The sequence below is a fragment of the Takifugu flavidus genome, chromosome 10 (assembly GCF_003711565.1).
Source record: "Takifugu flavidus isolate HTHZ2018 chromosome 10, ASM371156v2, whole genome shotgun sequence".
Lineage (NCBI taxonomy): Eukaryota > Metazoa > Chordata > Actinopteri > Tetraodontiformes > Tetraodontidae > Takifugu > Takifugu flavidus.
In genome coordinates, this window is record NC_079529.1 from 14,405,695 (window position 1) to 14,422,108 (window position 16,414).

At 43.7% G+C, this 16,414-nt stretch overlaps 2 protein-coding genes across 3 annotated transcripts; one reads left to right on the forward strand and one right to left on the reverse strand.

The window, feature by feature from the left end:
* Positions 1–6,274: 6,274 nt before the first annotated feature.
* rragca (Ras-related GTP binding Ca) lies at positions 6,275–12,985 on the reverse strand. The gene is made up of 7 exons (XM_057044892.1): positions 12,625–12,985; positions 11,411–11,614; positions 10,787–10,986; positions 8,932–9,046; positions 8,103–8,245; positions 7,874–8,022; positions 6,275–7,790 (listed from the first exon to the last, which is right to left on the reverse strand). The coding sequence occupies exons 1-7, from the start codon at positions 12,805–12,807 to the stop codon at positions 7,636–7,638; spliced, it is 1,149 nt and encodes a 382-aa protein (XP_056900872.1). The 5' UTR covers positions 12,808–12,985; the 3' UTR covers positions 6,275–7,635.
* Positions 12,986–13,524: 539 nt separating this feature from the next.
* On the forward strand, positions 13,525–15,092 carry LOC130532324 (c-Myc-binding protein-like). 2 transcript variants are annotated; one of them, XM_057044896.1, is made up of 5 exons: positions 13,525–13,676; positions 14,029–14,101; positions 14,205–14,253; positions 14,334–14,487; positions 14,672–15,092. In XM_057044896.1, exons 1-5 carry the CDS (start codon positions 13,662–13,664, stop codon positions 14,711–14,713), a joined length of 333 nt encoding a protein of 110 aa, XP_056900876.1. In that variant the 5' UTR covers positions 13,525–13,661; the 3' UTR covers positions 14,714–15,092. The 2 variants fall into 2 exon arrangements, with proteins under 2 accessions (XP_056900876.1, XP_056900877.1); XM_057044897.1 differs by having other exon boundaries at positions 13,529–13,676; positions 14,358–14,487.
* Positions 15,093–16,414: the final 1,322 nt, after the last annotated feature.

Sequence of the window (16,414 nt, forward strand, 5' to 3'; positions counted from 1 at the left end):
TGTTACTAATTCTGTAGTTCCAGTTATTATCATAGACAGACAAATTATCATACTTAGGGGGTCGTCTAATCATTAGGTCACATCTTAGCTATGCTGTTATAGGCCAAGGCTGCCGGGGTCCGGAAACATGATCACCTGACAGGCCTCTGTCACCCCACTGGGTCATGGTTTCCTCTCCTCTCCTCTCCTCTCCTCTCCTCTCCTCTCCTCTCCTCCCTCTCCTCTCCTCTCTCTACCCAGCTGGCCATCAGCAGGAGCCTACATGAACCTGGTCCTGCTCAAGGTTTCTTCCTGTTAAAGGGGAGTTTTTCCTTGCCACTGTTGCTTGTCTGGGGTTAGGCCCTGGGATTCTGGTAAGCGCCTTGAAACAATTTTGATTGTAAAAGACGCTATATAAATAAAGATTGATTTGATTTGATTTGACTAAAAACCGATGCAATCAACACAAGCACAGATTGATACTTACCTGAAAGCAGCTTAAAAACTAGTCATTTATCTGCTTGTTATCATTATTTACAGCTGCTCATTTAGAACAATGCTGCAAACGTGCTAATAATTCTCTGATCAATGCTGCCTGCTTGAACCGCTCTCAAATATTCGTCCGTCCACACTGCCAAACTTACTGAAAAGGTTTGTTGTCGTGGAATTTAGAGGCAGCGGGAATGCACATTCTCACCGACAGTTGACAGACTTCGGCTGTCAGGAACCGCGTTTAGAAAACTTACAACTTTATCCCTGCCTTCATCTTTGGGGTTTTTTCCTCCGCAGGTGTGGCAGAATGTGATACCTGACTGTCTCTGGAGCAGAACATACAAGACAGAGGAGGGGAAGCAGAAAAACTAGAGAGGTAGAGCGAAAGGATGCAGCTGGTGTCAATAGTTGTGAGAGTTTTAGCGGGGTGGAAAAAAGACAGAGACAAAAAGTGTGAGAGGCTGAGTCTAATAAGAACCCAGAGACAGCGAGCTGGCGTCGTGTGGCGCCATTTGAATACAGGGCAGCAGCAGCTGGAGTCTGTGTCGAACAGCTCTGTACTTCACACGGCATCACCATCAGGAGAGCGCGGTGCTGCTAGAACTCTGCTGGAGTCTTACACTGTTTCACACTTCCCACCGACCAGCCCGTGTGTGTCTGCGTGTGTGTGAGTGTGTGTTGAGAGAGAGAGAGAGAGATCCGTGGCTCTCATTACTCAGCCACTGTAATATGCTCGCCTTTCTAGTTTACCATATTGTGGCGGCTGTTCCCACCGCCTCACCTCTGTTCTGAATGCATTAGCACACGTCGCATCTTCAATCTGGACCTCTGAGCACCGGCTCCTGAGAACTCCAATATTATGGATCCATCAAAGTGTGCGTCAAACAAGCTATACTGTGGGATATACAGCGCATCCGTTGGCCCGAGGATGAGGAATAAATCGATCATTTAAATACTGTTTTGTTTTTTAAATTCAGGAGTAAATTCTCAAGAAAATACTATAAAAAATTTACTCAGCAATTAGGAATCAAATCACTTTATCGAAGAAAAACACAAGCGAAAGGCAATGACTGGCATGGACACACTTTTATAATCTTATTTGTCATTGTCACTGTGAACCAGGGGAGATTAGTGCTTTTTTTATTTCTGTGTATTGTATAATTGATTTTTGCTAACGCTCTAATAACCATGAAGTCATTTCCAGGTAAATTTAACCAACCATTAGATTTCATGGCTCCATAAACAATTAATTTACTGGCAAAGCCACATTTGTGTGTTAGAGGTTAATCCCAAGTTCAGGATACCCCAAACTTGTGTGTTGGACTTTTAATTTGTTTGCACCATGCCTACTGTCACTTTTGTGTGAGATGTTACTAATTTTATTTCCTTTTATGGACACAGAAAACAATGATTTGTCTGTCTGATTAGCATCTCGCTACGAAGGACATGCATGAATATACAGTATATGACAGGCTAATTACTTCAGTGTTCGGCAAGTGGGATTTTGTGGCATCTAGTGTTAATAATACAGGACTGGGAGGTTAAGAAGAAGGTTAAGGTTAAGAATTTAAGTTAAATTTAAGTTTAAGGGCCCTGTGGTTCATCTCTGATCTGGTTCTCCTTCCTTGGGATGTTCCATGGCACGTCCCTGAACCATCTTTGCAGTCCGCGCTAGTTTGTCTGCTTCATCCCTGAAATTCTCAGAGGCCTTTTTGCCCGTTATTACCCCCCACAAGTCTGCTGAGTTCAACACCAAAGATCCCGTTTATTGTTTTAATAGCGTCTGCTTCAGTATTCTTTCCACTGCTGCAGCTTCCTTTAGGAAAAATAAATCCAGACAAATGGAAGTCACGTGGTTTACAAACATGCCCGGACTGTAAAAGTAGCTCTTTAAAAAACAAAACAACCCTGGATCATGAACAAATTGATAAAAGAGGAGAGTATAAACATAATAGCAAGTGCTCGCCTCTGAATAATACTAAAATCGCATCTGAGATGATGGTAAAATGGGGAGAACACGCAAACTCTAGGAAGAAAGAGTCCCATTCTCTGCTACTTCTGTCATGCGAGGGCCGATTATCAATTGGGATTTAACGCCAAACTTTAGCCTCTCACAGGAAAGTGCAGCAGGAACCACGCGGGCGACGACAACGACGCAAGTGTTTGGTCTTTGCTCTAACACTAATGAGCAAGTGTTAGACAGAAAGTAGCCTGATTAGTCTGGCAGCATCAGTGTCAGACACTCAGCGGGGCTTCCACCACTCAGTGTGTGTGTGTGTGTGCGTGTGTGTGCGCCAGATTTGCCTCTATTTTATTTCTTGCCTTCTCTCTTTCTTTAACTTTCTTCTCGTTCTGTTGGCTCCACAGAAAACTCCAACCTTGTATTCATTCATTCTAAATGACTGCAGAGCCTGACAATCCACCGTCCGCAGCCGCCGCCACAGTCAATAACGCCGTCCCGTCTCGCTGCGCCACACTGGATAAAGCTCACAGTTTTTATTGCCCCCCCCAAAAAAAAACCTGCTGCTTATCAGCCCTTCTTTGCCAATCCTCCATATCCCCCCACCTACCTTCAAAAGTCTACCATGAAATGTTTCGGGTTTCTCCAAATGACCAGAACATCCCAGAGTGGGACGGAAGCCGCATATTTTTAAGGCCAAGAGCGGCGCTCGCTGAAATTTGGGCCCGAAATTTGCCCCCCCACCCCCTTGTGAGCAAGCGATGGGTGACTGATCTGGCTGTCTTCCAGTAACAAGGCCGGGTCGTGCGGGCCGTGGCCACATACACGCTTGACGTGCACACGTGCATATGTGTGCACGGTTTGCAGAGGAGCTCAGACAAGTGTTACCAGGAAATTGCCGTTTGTGCGATAATCCACTTCTGCTGCATCTTGTTTCATTAACTTCAGTGTCACACAGGCCTTTCTCGTGTCTCTCACACACACACACAAACACACACGCACACACACGAGCACATGTCTAACAGTGTCAGGGCCTACGTTGTCCAGTTGCTCTGAATCTGCATGAGGCTGGGATAATGGCATCTGCCGCTGCGCTCTCTGTCAGCAATGTCCCTCGCCGCTGCTCACGGCCGGTCCCCATTAGCCGATTGCTGGCCTGCTGGTCACCGTTGCCGCCGCCGCCACCGCCGCCGCCGCGCCACGCTCCGCTGCCTGAGCAAGAAAAGGCCCGGAGACGCCATGCACCACCATCCGTGTCGTCCTGTTTGGGTTGGAGGAGGTGTGAATTCATGATGCCACACATGGTATATTAAATGCAAGAGGGTTTGTTTTAAAGAGATCAGCTTTTGTGAATACCCACAATCCTCTGTGCATCAAAGGTTATTTATTACTAATATATTAGCAGTTTGAAATATAAATACCCACACCGTGACTTTTATAGTCCAACTTCAGCGACACACAGCCCCCCCCACACACACACACACACACACGTCTATCAGTGTCAGGGCCTGCATTGTCCCGGTTTGTGTGGTGCAGTGTGTTCCTGATACTAATCCAATAACTTATATATTTGTGTATATTTTAGAAAAATATAATTTATTGTTTTGTGGGTTTTAAATGAAGGGCATGAATGAATGGAAACTTTATGGCATGGGGAGGGGAAATATGGACCTGTTACATACTTTTTTTAAAAGTAATTCATTTTGAATCCACTGGGAGAATAAAGATACCCTTGTGACTTAACAAGTCACAAACACGCTCATGTTCATTATTTGTAGTTACATTTACAGTTGTTTTTTTTAATTTCACCAGAGTTTCTCCTCATTCAGAGTTTCGGGGGCTCGACCGCAGCCGTGATACCTGCGAGCTGACAAACTAATTAGTATAAAGCGTGCACAGTTTGCAACATGGTGGCGACAGATTAATCATGGAGAATAAAGTCTAAATATGTGCTTTCATGAACCGCTGATGTATTACTGTAGCAACTCCTCTGCCACCTCTCAGTTAGGCCATTTCTCTCTTCCCTCATGAGCATAATAAAAAGTTGAGATGGCAGATAACGGCTGACCGCCTGACTTTTATTAAGAATAGATGAGAATATCACAATTGTGAGGATACTAAAAATGTCTATGATGAAGGGGAAGGTGGAGGGGACATCACAGCCAAACGTATGTTCTGATGGGCTCGTTTCATTATTGGTTAAGCTTCCTCATTACGGACAAAAGACGAGCAGCGGTTCCTTTGTTCGAGCAAATCAATTCCAGGAGCCTCTATGGAGGACTGCACATGCACATCATGCAGAAACCTCCAAACTTCTCTGCCTGGAGCTGTAGGGTGACGTCTAGCCTGGAACCTGTGCAGCAGAGCGGCGAGCGGCAGCAGCTGAAGCAGCAGACAACAGCCCCATCTACAGATGGCTTGGCGTTCCTCTCCTTGCGACTGCCCCATCGGTCCAAAATCCTCTTCTGATCATCTGGCCCACGATGGGGGATTTTTGTTGCGACATTTCTTTAGTCGCACGAAATGCAACAGGAGGTGTAGATGTGATTTTACTGCTGGACTCGCTGCCATTTAATCACACAAAGCAGGAGAATGCTGAAAGGTCAAGGTTTGAATATTGTAATACCAACACCTTCTGTGTTTATTGCATCATTTTGCTGATTAAAGAGCCCCCAACCTTTTTCTAAATCTACTAAGTTCAGGCCATGTAACTAAACTCTTTTGTTCATGTGCATGATTGTGTGTGTCTGTGTGTCCCTTGCAAATACCCTTATCCTATTATTGCTCCCTATCTCCTTGTGAGAGCCATAAAATATAACTTTTCAAACTGTAAAGATAAGAAATTTGAAGACATCAACTGTTTTTTTTACATGTTAAATGACCACCCACAAAACAAGCAACGGCGAATGCCCTTCAAAACCACGCAAACATGACCTCTGACAAGGCATCGGGCTGATGGACTAAACCTATCTGCCACTGGCCCGTCCACATTATCACACTTTGCCTTAATTCACCATCTTTCAGAGTGTCACACTTTATATTCCCTGGCACGGGAAGGCTACATGCGGATGCATAATTTATCTCAAATTAGCGCCTATTTGAGTAAGCATCAAAGCAAGGCGGCTAAGGTTGGAGGAGAGCTTAAGGAACCGCCGGGGAAACCATGGCCAGGATTAATGCGGGAGATTTTTATAAGAAATTACCGGCTTAATGAAGTGGATAAAAAAGCTGTCAGTGTTTTATTGCATCTAAATTGTGTGGCGGTGTTTAGCCGTCTCGTCTGCTCCCTACATAATGGGTCGTGACAGTAGCTGTGAGGCCTATTTAACTTAACTAGTAAATAACTTGCATAGAAAAGCTATTTAGAGATGTTTTTATGTGCGCTATAATCAAGTTTGTTTTGGTTTTTTTGCTCCTTTCCTTTCTCAATCAATAAAACATTAAACAGAGGTGCCATCAAACTTCAGTGAGTTCCAAACAAAGGTTTAGGAGGTAAAACATCCAGGTATGATGAATATTAAAATGAAATAGGAGTTATTACATCAGGGGTGCTTTTATGAGAGACGTGCTGCAGGGATGTTCATTCAAACATCTTAAACAAGTTGAACCAAACGCAGCTTCTTCCCGTTTCATTTCTGCTGAAACAGCTATTTTACAGTCATGTTTCAACGTCTGTATCACCAATTGCACCTATTCAGCAAATACTGCCTGCTTGCTATAGCATGAGGGCCATACATGACTGAGGAAAGAGATCCTGCAGCCCAACAGCGCCACCTTGTGGTACCATTAACAGTTCGAATTTACCTCCAGCACTAAAAGTGTTCCCAAAATAAAATCGTCGTGTTTTTGAGTGACAGGAACAAAAATAAGTTCATTTATTTCACATACAACAATACACTAATCGATCAATCATCCATCACAGTTTCGATGTGCAAGTGATTATGGCGGCTCGGAGAGCTCGGGTCCGCTTGGAGGTGGAGGTGCGTCAAAGCATCTGAGTAACTCGACAACTAAAGATTCTCCAACATTTTCCCCTCTGAAAATGTGTCAAGACAGCGAGTTAACGTATGCATTTTGAGTATGTAATGGCATAAACTTGACATTTGGTCATATGGTCCTTTAGTATTTTAATATTTTGCGCCGCCTTAAATTTGACTTTGAATGAAAAGAGCAGTGTTACAGCCTAGAACCATACAGTAAATGTCAATGCACCGATGTATGAATACATGCTTGGAATGCAAAGAAAGTATGGTTTAAATTAGCTAATGTTGGTGGGAGGACATGCACTCGAGCTTCAGACCCTTGTCGAAGACCTACGAAGGCTCCATCATTCCAAAACAAGCCAATACAACATGATCACTGCATGGTTTTCGTGTTTGAATTAGAAGGGAAGCCTTTCCACATTTAAAGAAGTAATTTTTATGATTCTAAAGTCAAGTAGGTTTCATTTCCAGTAACGTCCATGTGGAAAAGTTCTTACTCAGAAAAGTTAGCCAATGGGTGAGGATCAAGGGGACATTCTTTCAGTGCGTCTCATCGCAACACACTAGGGACACTCTTTCATTAACAAGTCGTTCTTTGGAACGAACGCACACACACACACACACACACACGAGTAGCTTGACAGAACAATCCCTTTTTAGTGTGCCAAGAAAACCACGTTTTCCCTTCAGAAATGAAACCAAAAAGCAGGTTTTGGGCAGCATTCAGGTAGTGAGGTGAATGGTGGTGGGTGGTGGGTGTGAGAAAAAGCTTGTTACTGACAAGCTTCATCTGCATAAGGCCATCTCTGAATGTCAACAGTTTATATACACAGCTTGTAGGGAGGGGGTGGGGGGGGTTGTTATCACGAGACAAGATTCCTGAAATCTGACTTCACAGTTTGTCGATGGCCAGAGGTTATGATGAGGGTTTGTGTGACCTCCTCACATTATTCCTTTAGAGGGACCAGCAGCTGAATGTTTGCCTCACAAATCCAGAGGTTTCTCTTCCATCCCAGCTTGAGGAGACTGACCCGCTGTGCTCCTTCGGTCGTTTGGGTGCCGGGAGTGAGGGATTTGTGATTTGCATGGCAGAGAACCTCACTTTAGTCCCTCCTCGACAGGCTCCCTGATCCTCGTTTCCTTCATGTGCCCTCTTTTTGCATCTTGATTTTTTTCTTTTTCTTTAAAAAAAAAAAAAAGAAAAGAAAAACTTGCATCAGTCTACACAGCGCCGCGAGGCGTGCCGTTGAGCGCCACGGCCTTGCCGCAAGGCGACCCGACAACCGGGGGGCCCACTGTATTCTGGGTGGAAGCTCCCACTTCGAAAACTTCATGGATGGCCTTCCGGAAACAATGAAAGTTGTAGTCTATTAACCCTGCGCAGAGCAAATGACAGAACAGATGATTACCTCTGCAAGGACGGCCGCTTTGAAATGTCTATAACGTGTGACTTGCTTACCTTTGCGCTCAAAGCTCTCTTCTCGCAGGATGCAGACGAGGGCCAGGAACTTGGTGACCTCTTTCAGGTACAGCACAGTGGTGTTGTTGAGTTTGATGATGGCCATGGATTCTTTGTCGTAGGCGCTGCCGCTTCCGTCCTCCCTCAAACTGAGGCGCAACACAGCATCATATGTTAAAGCAGAACAGTGGATTTAAGACGCGGCTCAGTGAAAGAATATTTCGCTTACCCGTAGATACAGGAGACGTCAATGACCACATCGATCATATCGCAGCACAATTCATAGGACTGCATGTCTACCGGAGAGCTGTCTGTGGCGATGTAGATCTTACTGACAACATCAAACAGGAAGGCCTTCTCGATCCCTGAATTCTGTTTTGATTAGCAGAAACACACAGTTGTGACTCGTGTCATACATGTAGATTGGCAGGCAAATGTTTGGGCAACTCTGGTCGATTTTCAAAGTAGCAGAAAAGGAAAAAGACCCCCGACAAAAGGTTTTGGCACCACTGCACAGCTGGGGTAACTAGTAGCAGCCCCCTTTGACAAGCGTCACAGCCTGTAAATGCTTTTTGTCTCCAGCAAAGACATTCAGGTTCTTGCTTGAAGGTTTTTCATCCGTTCCAAAATGACCCATTTCCTTTATTTCTTTATTTTTTCCATCTCGTCCTACAATTAACTGTAAACAACACACACACACACATCACCATCTCAACATCCACTTACACACATCCTGGCACCTAGCTAAATTGGTATTTTAGCCTGTGTGCACTTGTTTACATGTACCGGTACTTTTCATTTTGCCTACAACGTAACAGATATCTCCACAATCTCCAACACCTTCTTTCAGGCATTACATTTACTTTTCCTGTCTTTATATACAAAAGGACTTGGCTCATAAAGCTCTGGAGAATTCCAGAGCCAGCTCGGCCTCTGATTCCAAATCTTCCTGGTGGTCTTTTCCTTTTCTACTGATCCCGGGAGCAGTTCTCTCGCTGTTCGACCTTGTTTTGCACACCACTGCACATCACGCTCATCATTTACTGCTCTTCACTTACTGAGATAAAGATGTTTAGCAGGTTCTCCAGAGTAGGAAGCTGAGGAATGAGTTTCTGCACCACTTTACTGAAGGCCTCAAAGATGGAGTGGTCGTAAATACTCGTCAAGTAAAAGCTGAAAGAGGTGAAAACAAAAGGAAATGAATAAGCAACAGCTGCAAACAGTTGTTACTTCCTCATAACACATTAGGTGAAAATACACATGAGTGCGTGAGTGCACGACAGACTGACCCTGATGGAAACAAGCTATCTAAACCCAACTTGGGCCAAAAACATGGATAAACTGAGCCAGCGTGATTCGGGGACTTTGGTTACCAAGATGTGAATTACTGATGGGAGAAAACCTGTAAAGAAATTCCAGGTTCCGGAGCTCAACACTGAAACAGCCGAGAGAGGAGAACTCAGCCATGTTCCCCCTTAAAGAGGCCATATTTAGAGCTCTCACTATTTGGCTTCTTTCTTCTGCTCGTCCACGCGGCTGGGCTTTAGAGTCTTGGAGAGCTGCAGACGTGGTTGACCGTTCTGGAGCCCGGATCTCTGGAGCTCAGCCAAAGTGACCACTGCCTTCTTGGTTACATCTCTTACCAAGATTGTAACCAGTTCTTTTGATCTCAGCGTGAGAGCTTGGGTAAAGAGTCATTAGTGGATCAAATCATTGCAGGGCCTGAGGCAGTAAAGACTGCCGTTCATTGGATCGCTGGTTAAACGACTCTGTTTTCAGATGAGAAGGGAAGCTTCACCAGCGGGAATGACTGTGAGCGGCCCCGGGTTTCCAAGCGGCTTTCACTGCAGCCCAAAATATAAATCACATTGTGCTCCAGGACCATATAACCAACTTCACCCCGTCCTCCAGATGGCCACAATCCATTTGATGCCAACAACGCTGTCAGCCAGAAAAGAATAAAGCTTGTCATTACATTGCTTTACGTAAGCCTACAAGTAACTGCTAAACTTGCTCTAAACACAGAATTAATTGTTAGTCAACCATAAAATAACACAGCAAGTGCACTTGCAACAGTAACCCACAAGGAGAGCTTTATTTGAACACAGTTGAAATTCAAAGGACTGGACGATCCAGTGTTTTCACCACCGACAGACTGAGAATAAGGCCCCTGAGGAAGGTCCCAGTGTGATCGTAAAGAATCTGAATACTCATGTATATATGAAATTTCACTTCCCTTTTTTTAAGAATCTTGAAAAATGTTGTAAAATTCTGTTTTCGCCATCTCATTCTGGGGTATTAAGTGTAGTTTGAGGCGCGAATGTGTAAATTTGTTTTGACTTTTGCCTGAAAAACCTTTTGACTGCAACATATACTATAACGTCCGCACCAAAAAGGGTTTGAATTTAACCATTTTCATTTAAATGTAGTCATTTCTTTACTTGACGCTCAACTCTTGTAAAACCTTAACGCTTGCATATTTTAAGGGTGCCACACCTTTAGAGCTTTTGTATCTGAATCAGATGTAGTTAAAAGACGTCAATAGAAGAAACTGACAGTAACAACCTGAGAATGCAAACTGTTTGCTGAGTCATCGGGCCGAACAAACACAAGCCAAGTCTTTAGGCTGGACGCCAACGATGAAATGAAGTCGGACTAAACGTTGCTTCTTCGTGGAGGCGTCAAATAGTGTGAAATTGCTGCAATCCAGATTCCACCCAACTTAAATTAAAGTCACCTCACACCTTAGTGAGACATAACTGCGGGCGAGTTGAGCAAACTCATGGCGCTCGTTTGCAACAACCACCCCAGTTTTAAAATTGTTTTTTCACAACTAAAGTCCAACAGATGCAGGAAGAGCCACGCAGAAGAGAAAAGTGACAGTACAAATGAAAACAAAGGGATGAAAAATACCTGAGATGCAGCTTTTCTAAGCTGGCATCTGCCAGATCATCGTTGGCTCTTTGGTGGATGTCCCTCTGGGTCTCGATCTTGTGATCGTCGGACAGGCCGTCCACTTTGTGAATAAAGACTTCAAAGTTGATCTCGGGATTGACTCTGTAGGCCCTCGACACAGTGAGGTGAAGCCGGCTCAGAGCCTCCACGTAGTCGTCCTGACAAGCAAACAACCAACCAACATTAGGCTTTCTGCCAGAAAAACCTTTAGTTAAAACTCTTGATTTTAAAACATCTCCAGAATTACTAATGTCGGTGTAGTAGATGGGAACCGAAGGGTTTTACTGTAGCTAAGGATATACATAAGGTGTTGTGATTCTAAACAAAGCTGATAGTGAGATAAAAAAGCAGCAGCGTATGTGGGGGTGTGAGAAAGTAGCAATGTGCCACCTGCCAAACCACATGGAGACAGAAACTGACTTTAGCGTGTGACCACCTGCTCAGGCAGATCACGGTTCCGTGAGGAGATTACTCTTTAATCTAAAAGTTTATAGTAGTCAGAAGTATTTACTCTGCCACCAAAGAATGAGGGGTTTAAAATGCATTTTAAACTGGACAAACTTTGATTATTCAGTAGCTTACCTGTGCGTCGATGACAAATATTAAAGCTCCAGTTCCTCTGAAGATCATCTCATAATCAAAGGTTGGGTCGAAGAAATCGACCTGGCCCGGGAAGTCCCAAATCTGGAAATTGACAAAGGAGCTGCTGGAGATGTCGTCCTTGTAGATCTTGTTGGTGCTCTCAAGGAACAAGGTTTCGTTGGGGGACATTTTGTGGAAGACCACCTGAAACCAGAGTTGTTGCAGTGTCAGCAGAGGCAATGCGTTTGACCAGAAATCAGATAAACGTACTGGGATTTTAAGTGTTCCAATCTGCGACGTTTGGCTCTAATGGGTCATTTTTTATACATCGTTTCAGCACCTCTTAATCATTTGCTTACGCTAATTCTCTTAGCATCACACAGCGAGTGTTTTGTCTGAACCACAAAGTCATAAATCAACAAAAATTGGTGTCAACACCGAGCGAGGTCATAATGGAACATCACATGCCAAGCGAGGATAAAGTGCAGCGTAGACCAACATTCATATGATGCAACATGGAAGTGTGTGTTCAGCGTTTTCTGCCAGTCATGTATGCAAAATCCATCCAGATAATGCTTCTTTGAGACAGCAATTCAATTACTTTTAGTTTTAATACAGGGATTCTAAATGTAGTTTTTGTCCATACATTGGGGACGACTTCCTGCAAAGCATTCTTATCACTACATCCTGATGATCCATTGGGAAAAATTGAAATCAGGGGGGCAGAAAATGAACTTGCTAATGCAGAAATTGTGAGTAATCTGCAGGTGATGTGGTGTGTTATTGCAACTTAATGTTGCTCCCTCCAGAATGGAAGGTGTGGCCGGCTTATTGTCATGTGAGCGCCGCACTTTAGACATCCTTGTGCCTCACAGCTGGGTAGGACTTGCGATATTTTTGGCCTATTTGACAAGTCGTTAACCTAAAAGTCACATGCTTCGTGTCACCAACGGAGAGAGATGCGCCAAGCAACTCAGTCCACCTGGTTAATAAATAACGCTGCAGCTCTACTAATGCTAGCTCCCTCTGCTAAATCAACAACTGCGGGGATGGTTTTGATCCCAGCTGCAGTCTTGTCATGTGACCACGCAGGTTGTGCTTTCCATCATCTGGGACGGGCTAAACTACTATTAGCTATTTCGGCTAACTTGTGTGATGCGGCTTGAAAAGCGCAGCTCGCCTCGAAACGCTAGCAAGTACACATCACTCCTTACCTTCTGGATCGATGACTTGCCACTTCTCCTCAAGCCCATGAGCAGAATTCTCGGTTTGGTATCGGACGGCACCGGGCTGCCCTCCATGTCGGCCTCCTCTTCACCATAACCGAAATCTTTAGGAAAAGAGTCTGCTACCCCGTAGCTGTCAGCCAGCTGTTCTACCTCGTACTGAATCGACATTTTGACCAAACGGCGGTCCTATCCCCTCTTCCCCCCTTTACTTGCCTCTTACCACGTCCGTCTTTGGGTCGGGCGAGCACTAAGAACCAAAAACTAATGCGGGTTTGTCAATAATGACCAAACTGCTCGGAAACACCAAGCATGATCCCACACATTTCCTAAGGATTTCCTCTCTTGAAAAAAAAAGACGCCCTTTGGCCCCACCCTTAGATCCTGATTGGCTGAAAGAAATAAAAGAAGGATATAATTGGCGAATACGCCCGTCAATCAACGGGGTTATGTCGTTGTCACATGACTAGTACTCGGACTAGTTTTGTGAACTCTCACCCTGGGAAGCAAATCCTCATATACACTTTTGAAACGTCTCCAACCAGTTTACGTTTTGTGATGCTTATAATTAACGGACTGGATATAATAGCTAATAATAGCATAAAAAACAGGTACAATTGTTAAGGATAAGATAGTGATTTCGAAATGTGGCTATATAACCAACAGAGGGCGACATAAATACATCACAATGGATTTGAGACGTTCATTGTTTCTCTAAAAGGTCGGAAGAAATATAGCCGCCAATCACATGATTTTTCTGCTCAAAAGTACGAGTTTTACAAGTCTTTTAAAATAATACAAAAAGAGGTTCTTCTGTAAATGGAGAGTATTTAATGTTCTGTACTACTGAAAGGCATATTGTGCTTTCGTTTTACTTTCGGTGCGTGGAATGTTTGTCGTTTAGATTGCCCCTGAATGCACCATTAAATACAGGCGGAGCTGCTTGGAGGAACCGCTGAGAAAACAAAACTTACTAACTATAGTCTTTATCGATGATAACACTAATTTTCTAAACTACTGGTACCATGGCACATTATAGAGTAAGTATAGAGTAAGTGCATTTGCTGTTACTTTGAACAAATGTATACTAATTTATACGTTCATTAGAGAGAAACTTGAACACCTGTGAGTTTATGTTTCGCTTTTTAAGACATGTTCAGAATTTCTGGATATAAGTCTTAAACCAGATGATTAACGTCCGTATAAGACTGCCTGTTTTGTCATCCTTCTGTTTGTTTGTTTGCTGTATATCACTTTAACGATTGTTTCAAAATTATATGTATGGCCATGTGGAAATTTGTTGTCGAGAACGTGTATTTTCATGCATTTTTATAACACACTGCAGACAGCCACGAAAGTGTTTTGATTAAATATGAAATGTCATTTTATTAGGCTCCAGACTCAAAAAGGGAGCAGTTTCGGAGATACCTGGAGAAGGCTGGCGTTGTTGACAGCCTCACAAGTGGTATGTTTTTTAATTGAATTTATTTTCTTTCACTCACCGTGTTCACAACATTTCAGGGTTAGGAGAACTAAGTTCTTCATTTTTAAATATTCTTTTTTTTAAGTTCTTGTGGCTTTGTATGAACATCAAGACCGGCCCAGCAATCCACTGGAGTATCCTTTTGTACACAAGATCAAGAATTGAGTTGTTTACAGTTGATAACCTTAAATAAGACCTTTAAAATTGGCGGTAGATCGTTTGACTTGACTTGTCCCAGGTTTTTGAAGGAGAGCATGGGCGCAGTGGGCATGGCTTCCACAGAGGTCAACGCACTGCAGCAGGAGGTCAACGATTTGAGGCAAAGGTGCGCCGCGCTGGAAGAGGAAAATAGAGACCTCAAAGCACAGGTAAGCATTTCTCTTCTGCTAAATCATTGCAGAAGAATGCCCTTTCTGTCTCTATTAGAAATTTGGGGTTATTCAGCCACATGAGATCTTGATGCAGGAGATTACGTGTTCAGTTTGTATGTATAGATATATACGACACAATGATGTAGGTCGGCATCTCATTAATGCATTTTTCCCTCTCCAGCTGCAGCATTATAAACAAGAAGATGAACCCACAGCAGAGTAGCTGTCGGCAGGTCTCCAACTTGATTTTTTTGGGGGGGAGTGTGGGGGGTGGGTGGGTTACACTGTTGTCACCTTGAATTTAAAGACGAGAAAACTGAAAGGATGTTTTTCATGCAGCCGTGCTGCATTTTGTAAATCTCGATTCTATTGCATCTGTTTCCGTTTATGTGATTCCTTTATATTTGGTCCCTTTTGGTTTGAAAAGAAAAGGTCATTGTGAGGAAAAATATGACATGATTATACTTCTGATACTTGTGTACAGACACACACACAGTGCCCTCGTCTACAGGGAAATCATTAACAGGGTCTGGTGTGAGAAGTTGCAAATGTAAATTTGAAGTATGTAACTCAAGCACAATAAAACACAGTGTTATAAAGGACCTATGGGCTGTTTCACTGAACTGCTGGTCAATGCACCTGGGACCGTCTGCAGGTGTGTAAACACACAAACATTTGTCATTTTGCAAGCAGTAGAAATAAAATAACAGCTACATCTAACTGTCATTTAGAAATTATTCTCATATTATCATACTGATCACTGAATCAGATTCATTTTAAGTGCAGCGTCTCCATTATTTGACCATCTCTGTGCCAAAACATTCCTGTAAATGTGTTTCTTCAGCTTTAGATGAACTCATTTACAGTAAGGACACTAATCCAGCTGCTGACTGATATGATCAGGAGCGCCTTAAAACTAGGGTTCTAGCCCTACTAGGCTAAACTAGGCCTAAACTAGGGCTAGAACAGTTCTGATATCATGAAAATATGAGAATAATTTATCAGCAGCTCAACATTAAGCAGAGCAGAAGTCTCGGTGTACATGATGCATAAACTTTTATAAAAGAGACAATGTATGAAGCATCTCCGACCACTGCATTCTACACTCACCGGCCACTTTATTAGGTACACCATGCTAGTAACGGGTTGGACCCCCTTTTGCCTTCAGAACTGCCTCAATTCTTTGTGGCATAGATTCAACAAGGTGCTGGAAGCATTCCTCAGAGAGTTTGGTCCATATTGACATGATGGCATCACACAGTTGCCGCAGATTTGTCGGCTGCACATCCATGATGCGAATCTCCCGTTCCACCACATCCCAAAGATGCTCTATTGGATTGAGATCTGGTGACTGTGGAGGCCATTTGAGTACAGTGAACTCATTGTCATGTTCAAGAAACCAGTCTGAGATGATTCCAGCTTTATGACATGGCGCATTATCCTGCTGAAAGTAGCCATCAGATGTTGGGTACATTGTGGTCATAAAGGGATGGACATGGTCAGCAACAATACTCAGGTAGGCTGTGGCGTTGCAACGATGCTCAATTGGTACCAAGGGGCCCAAAGAGTGCCAAGAAAATATTCCCCACACCATTACACCACCACCACCAGCCTGAACCGTTGATACAAGGCAGGATGGATCCATGCTTTCATGTTGTAGATGCCAAATTCTGACCCTACCATCCGAATGTTGCAGCAGAAATCGAGACTCATCAGACCAGGCAATGTTTTTCCAATCTTCTATTGTCCAATTTCGATGAGCTTGTGCAAATTGTAGCCTCAGTTTCCTGTTCTTAGCTGAAAGGAGTGGCACCCGGTGTGGTCTTCTGCTGCTGTAGCCCATCTGCCTCAAAGTTCGACGTACTTTGCGTTCAGAGATGCTCTTCTGCCTACCTTGGTTGTAACGGGTGGTTATTTGAGTCAC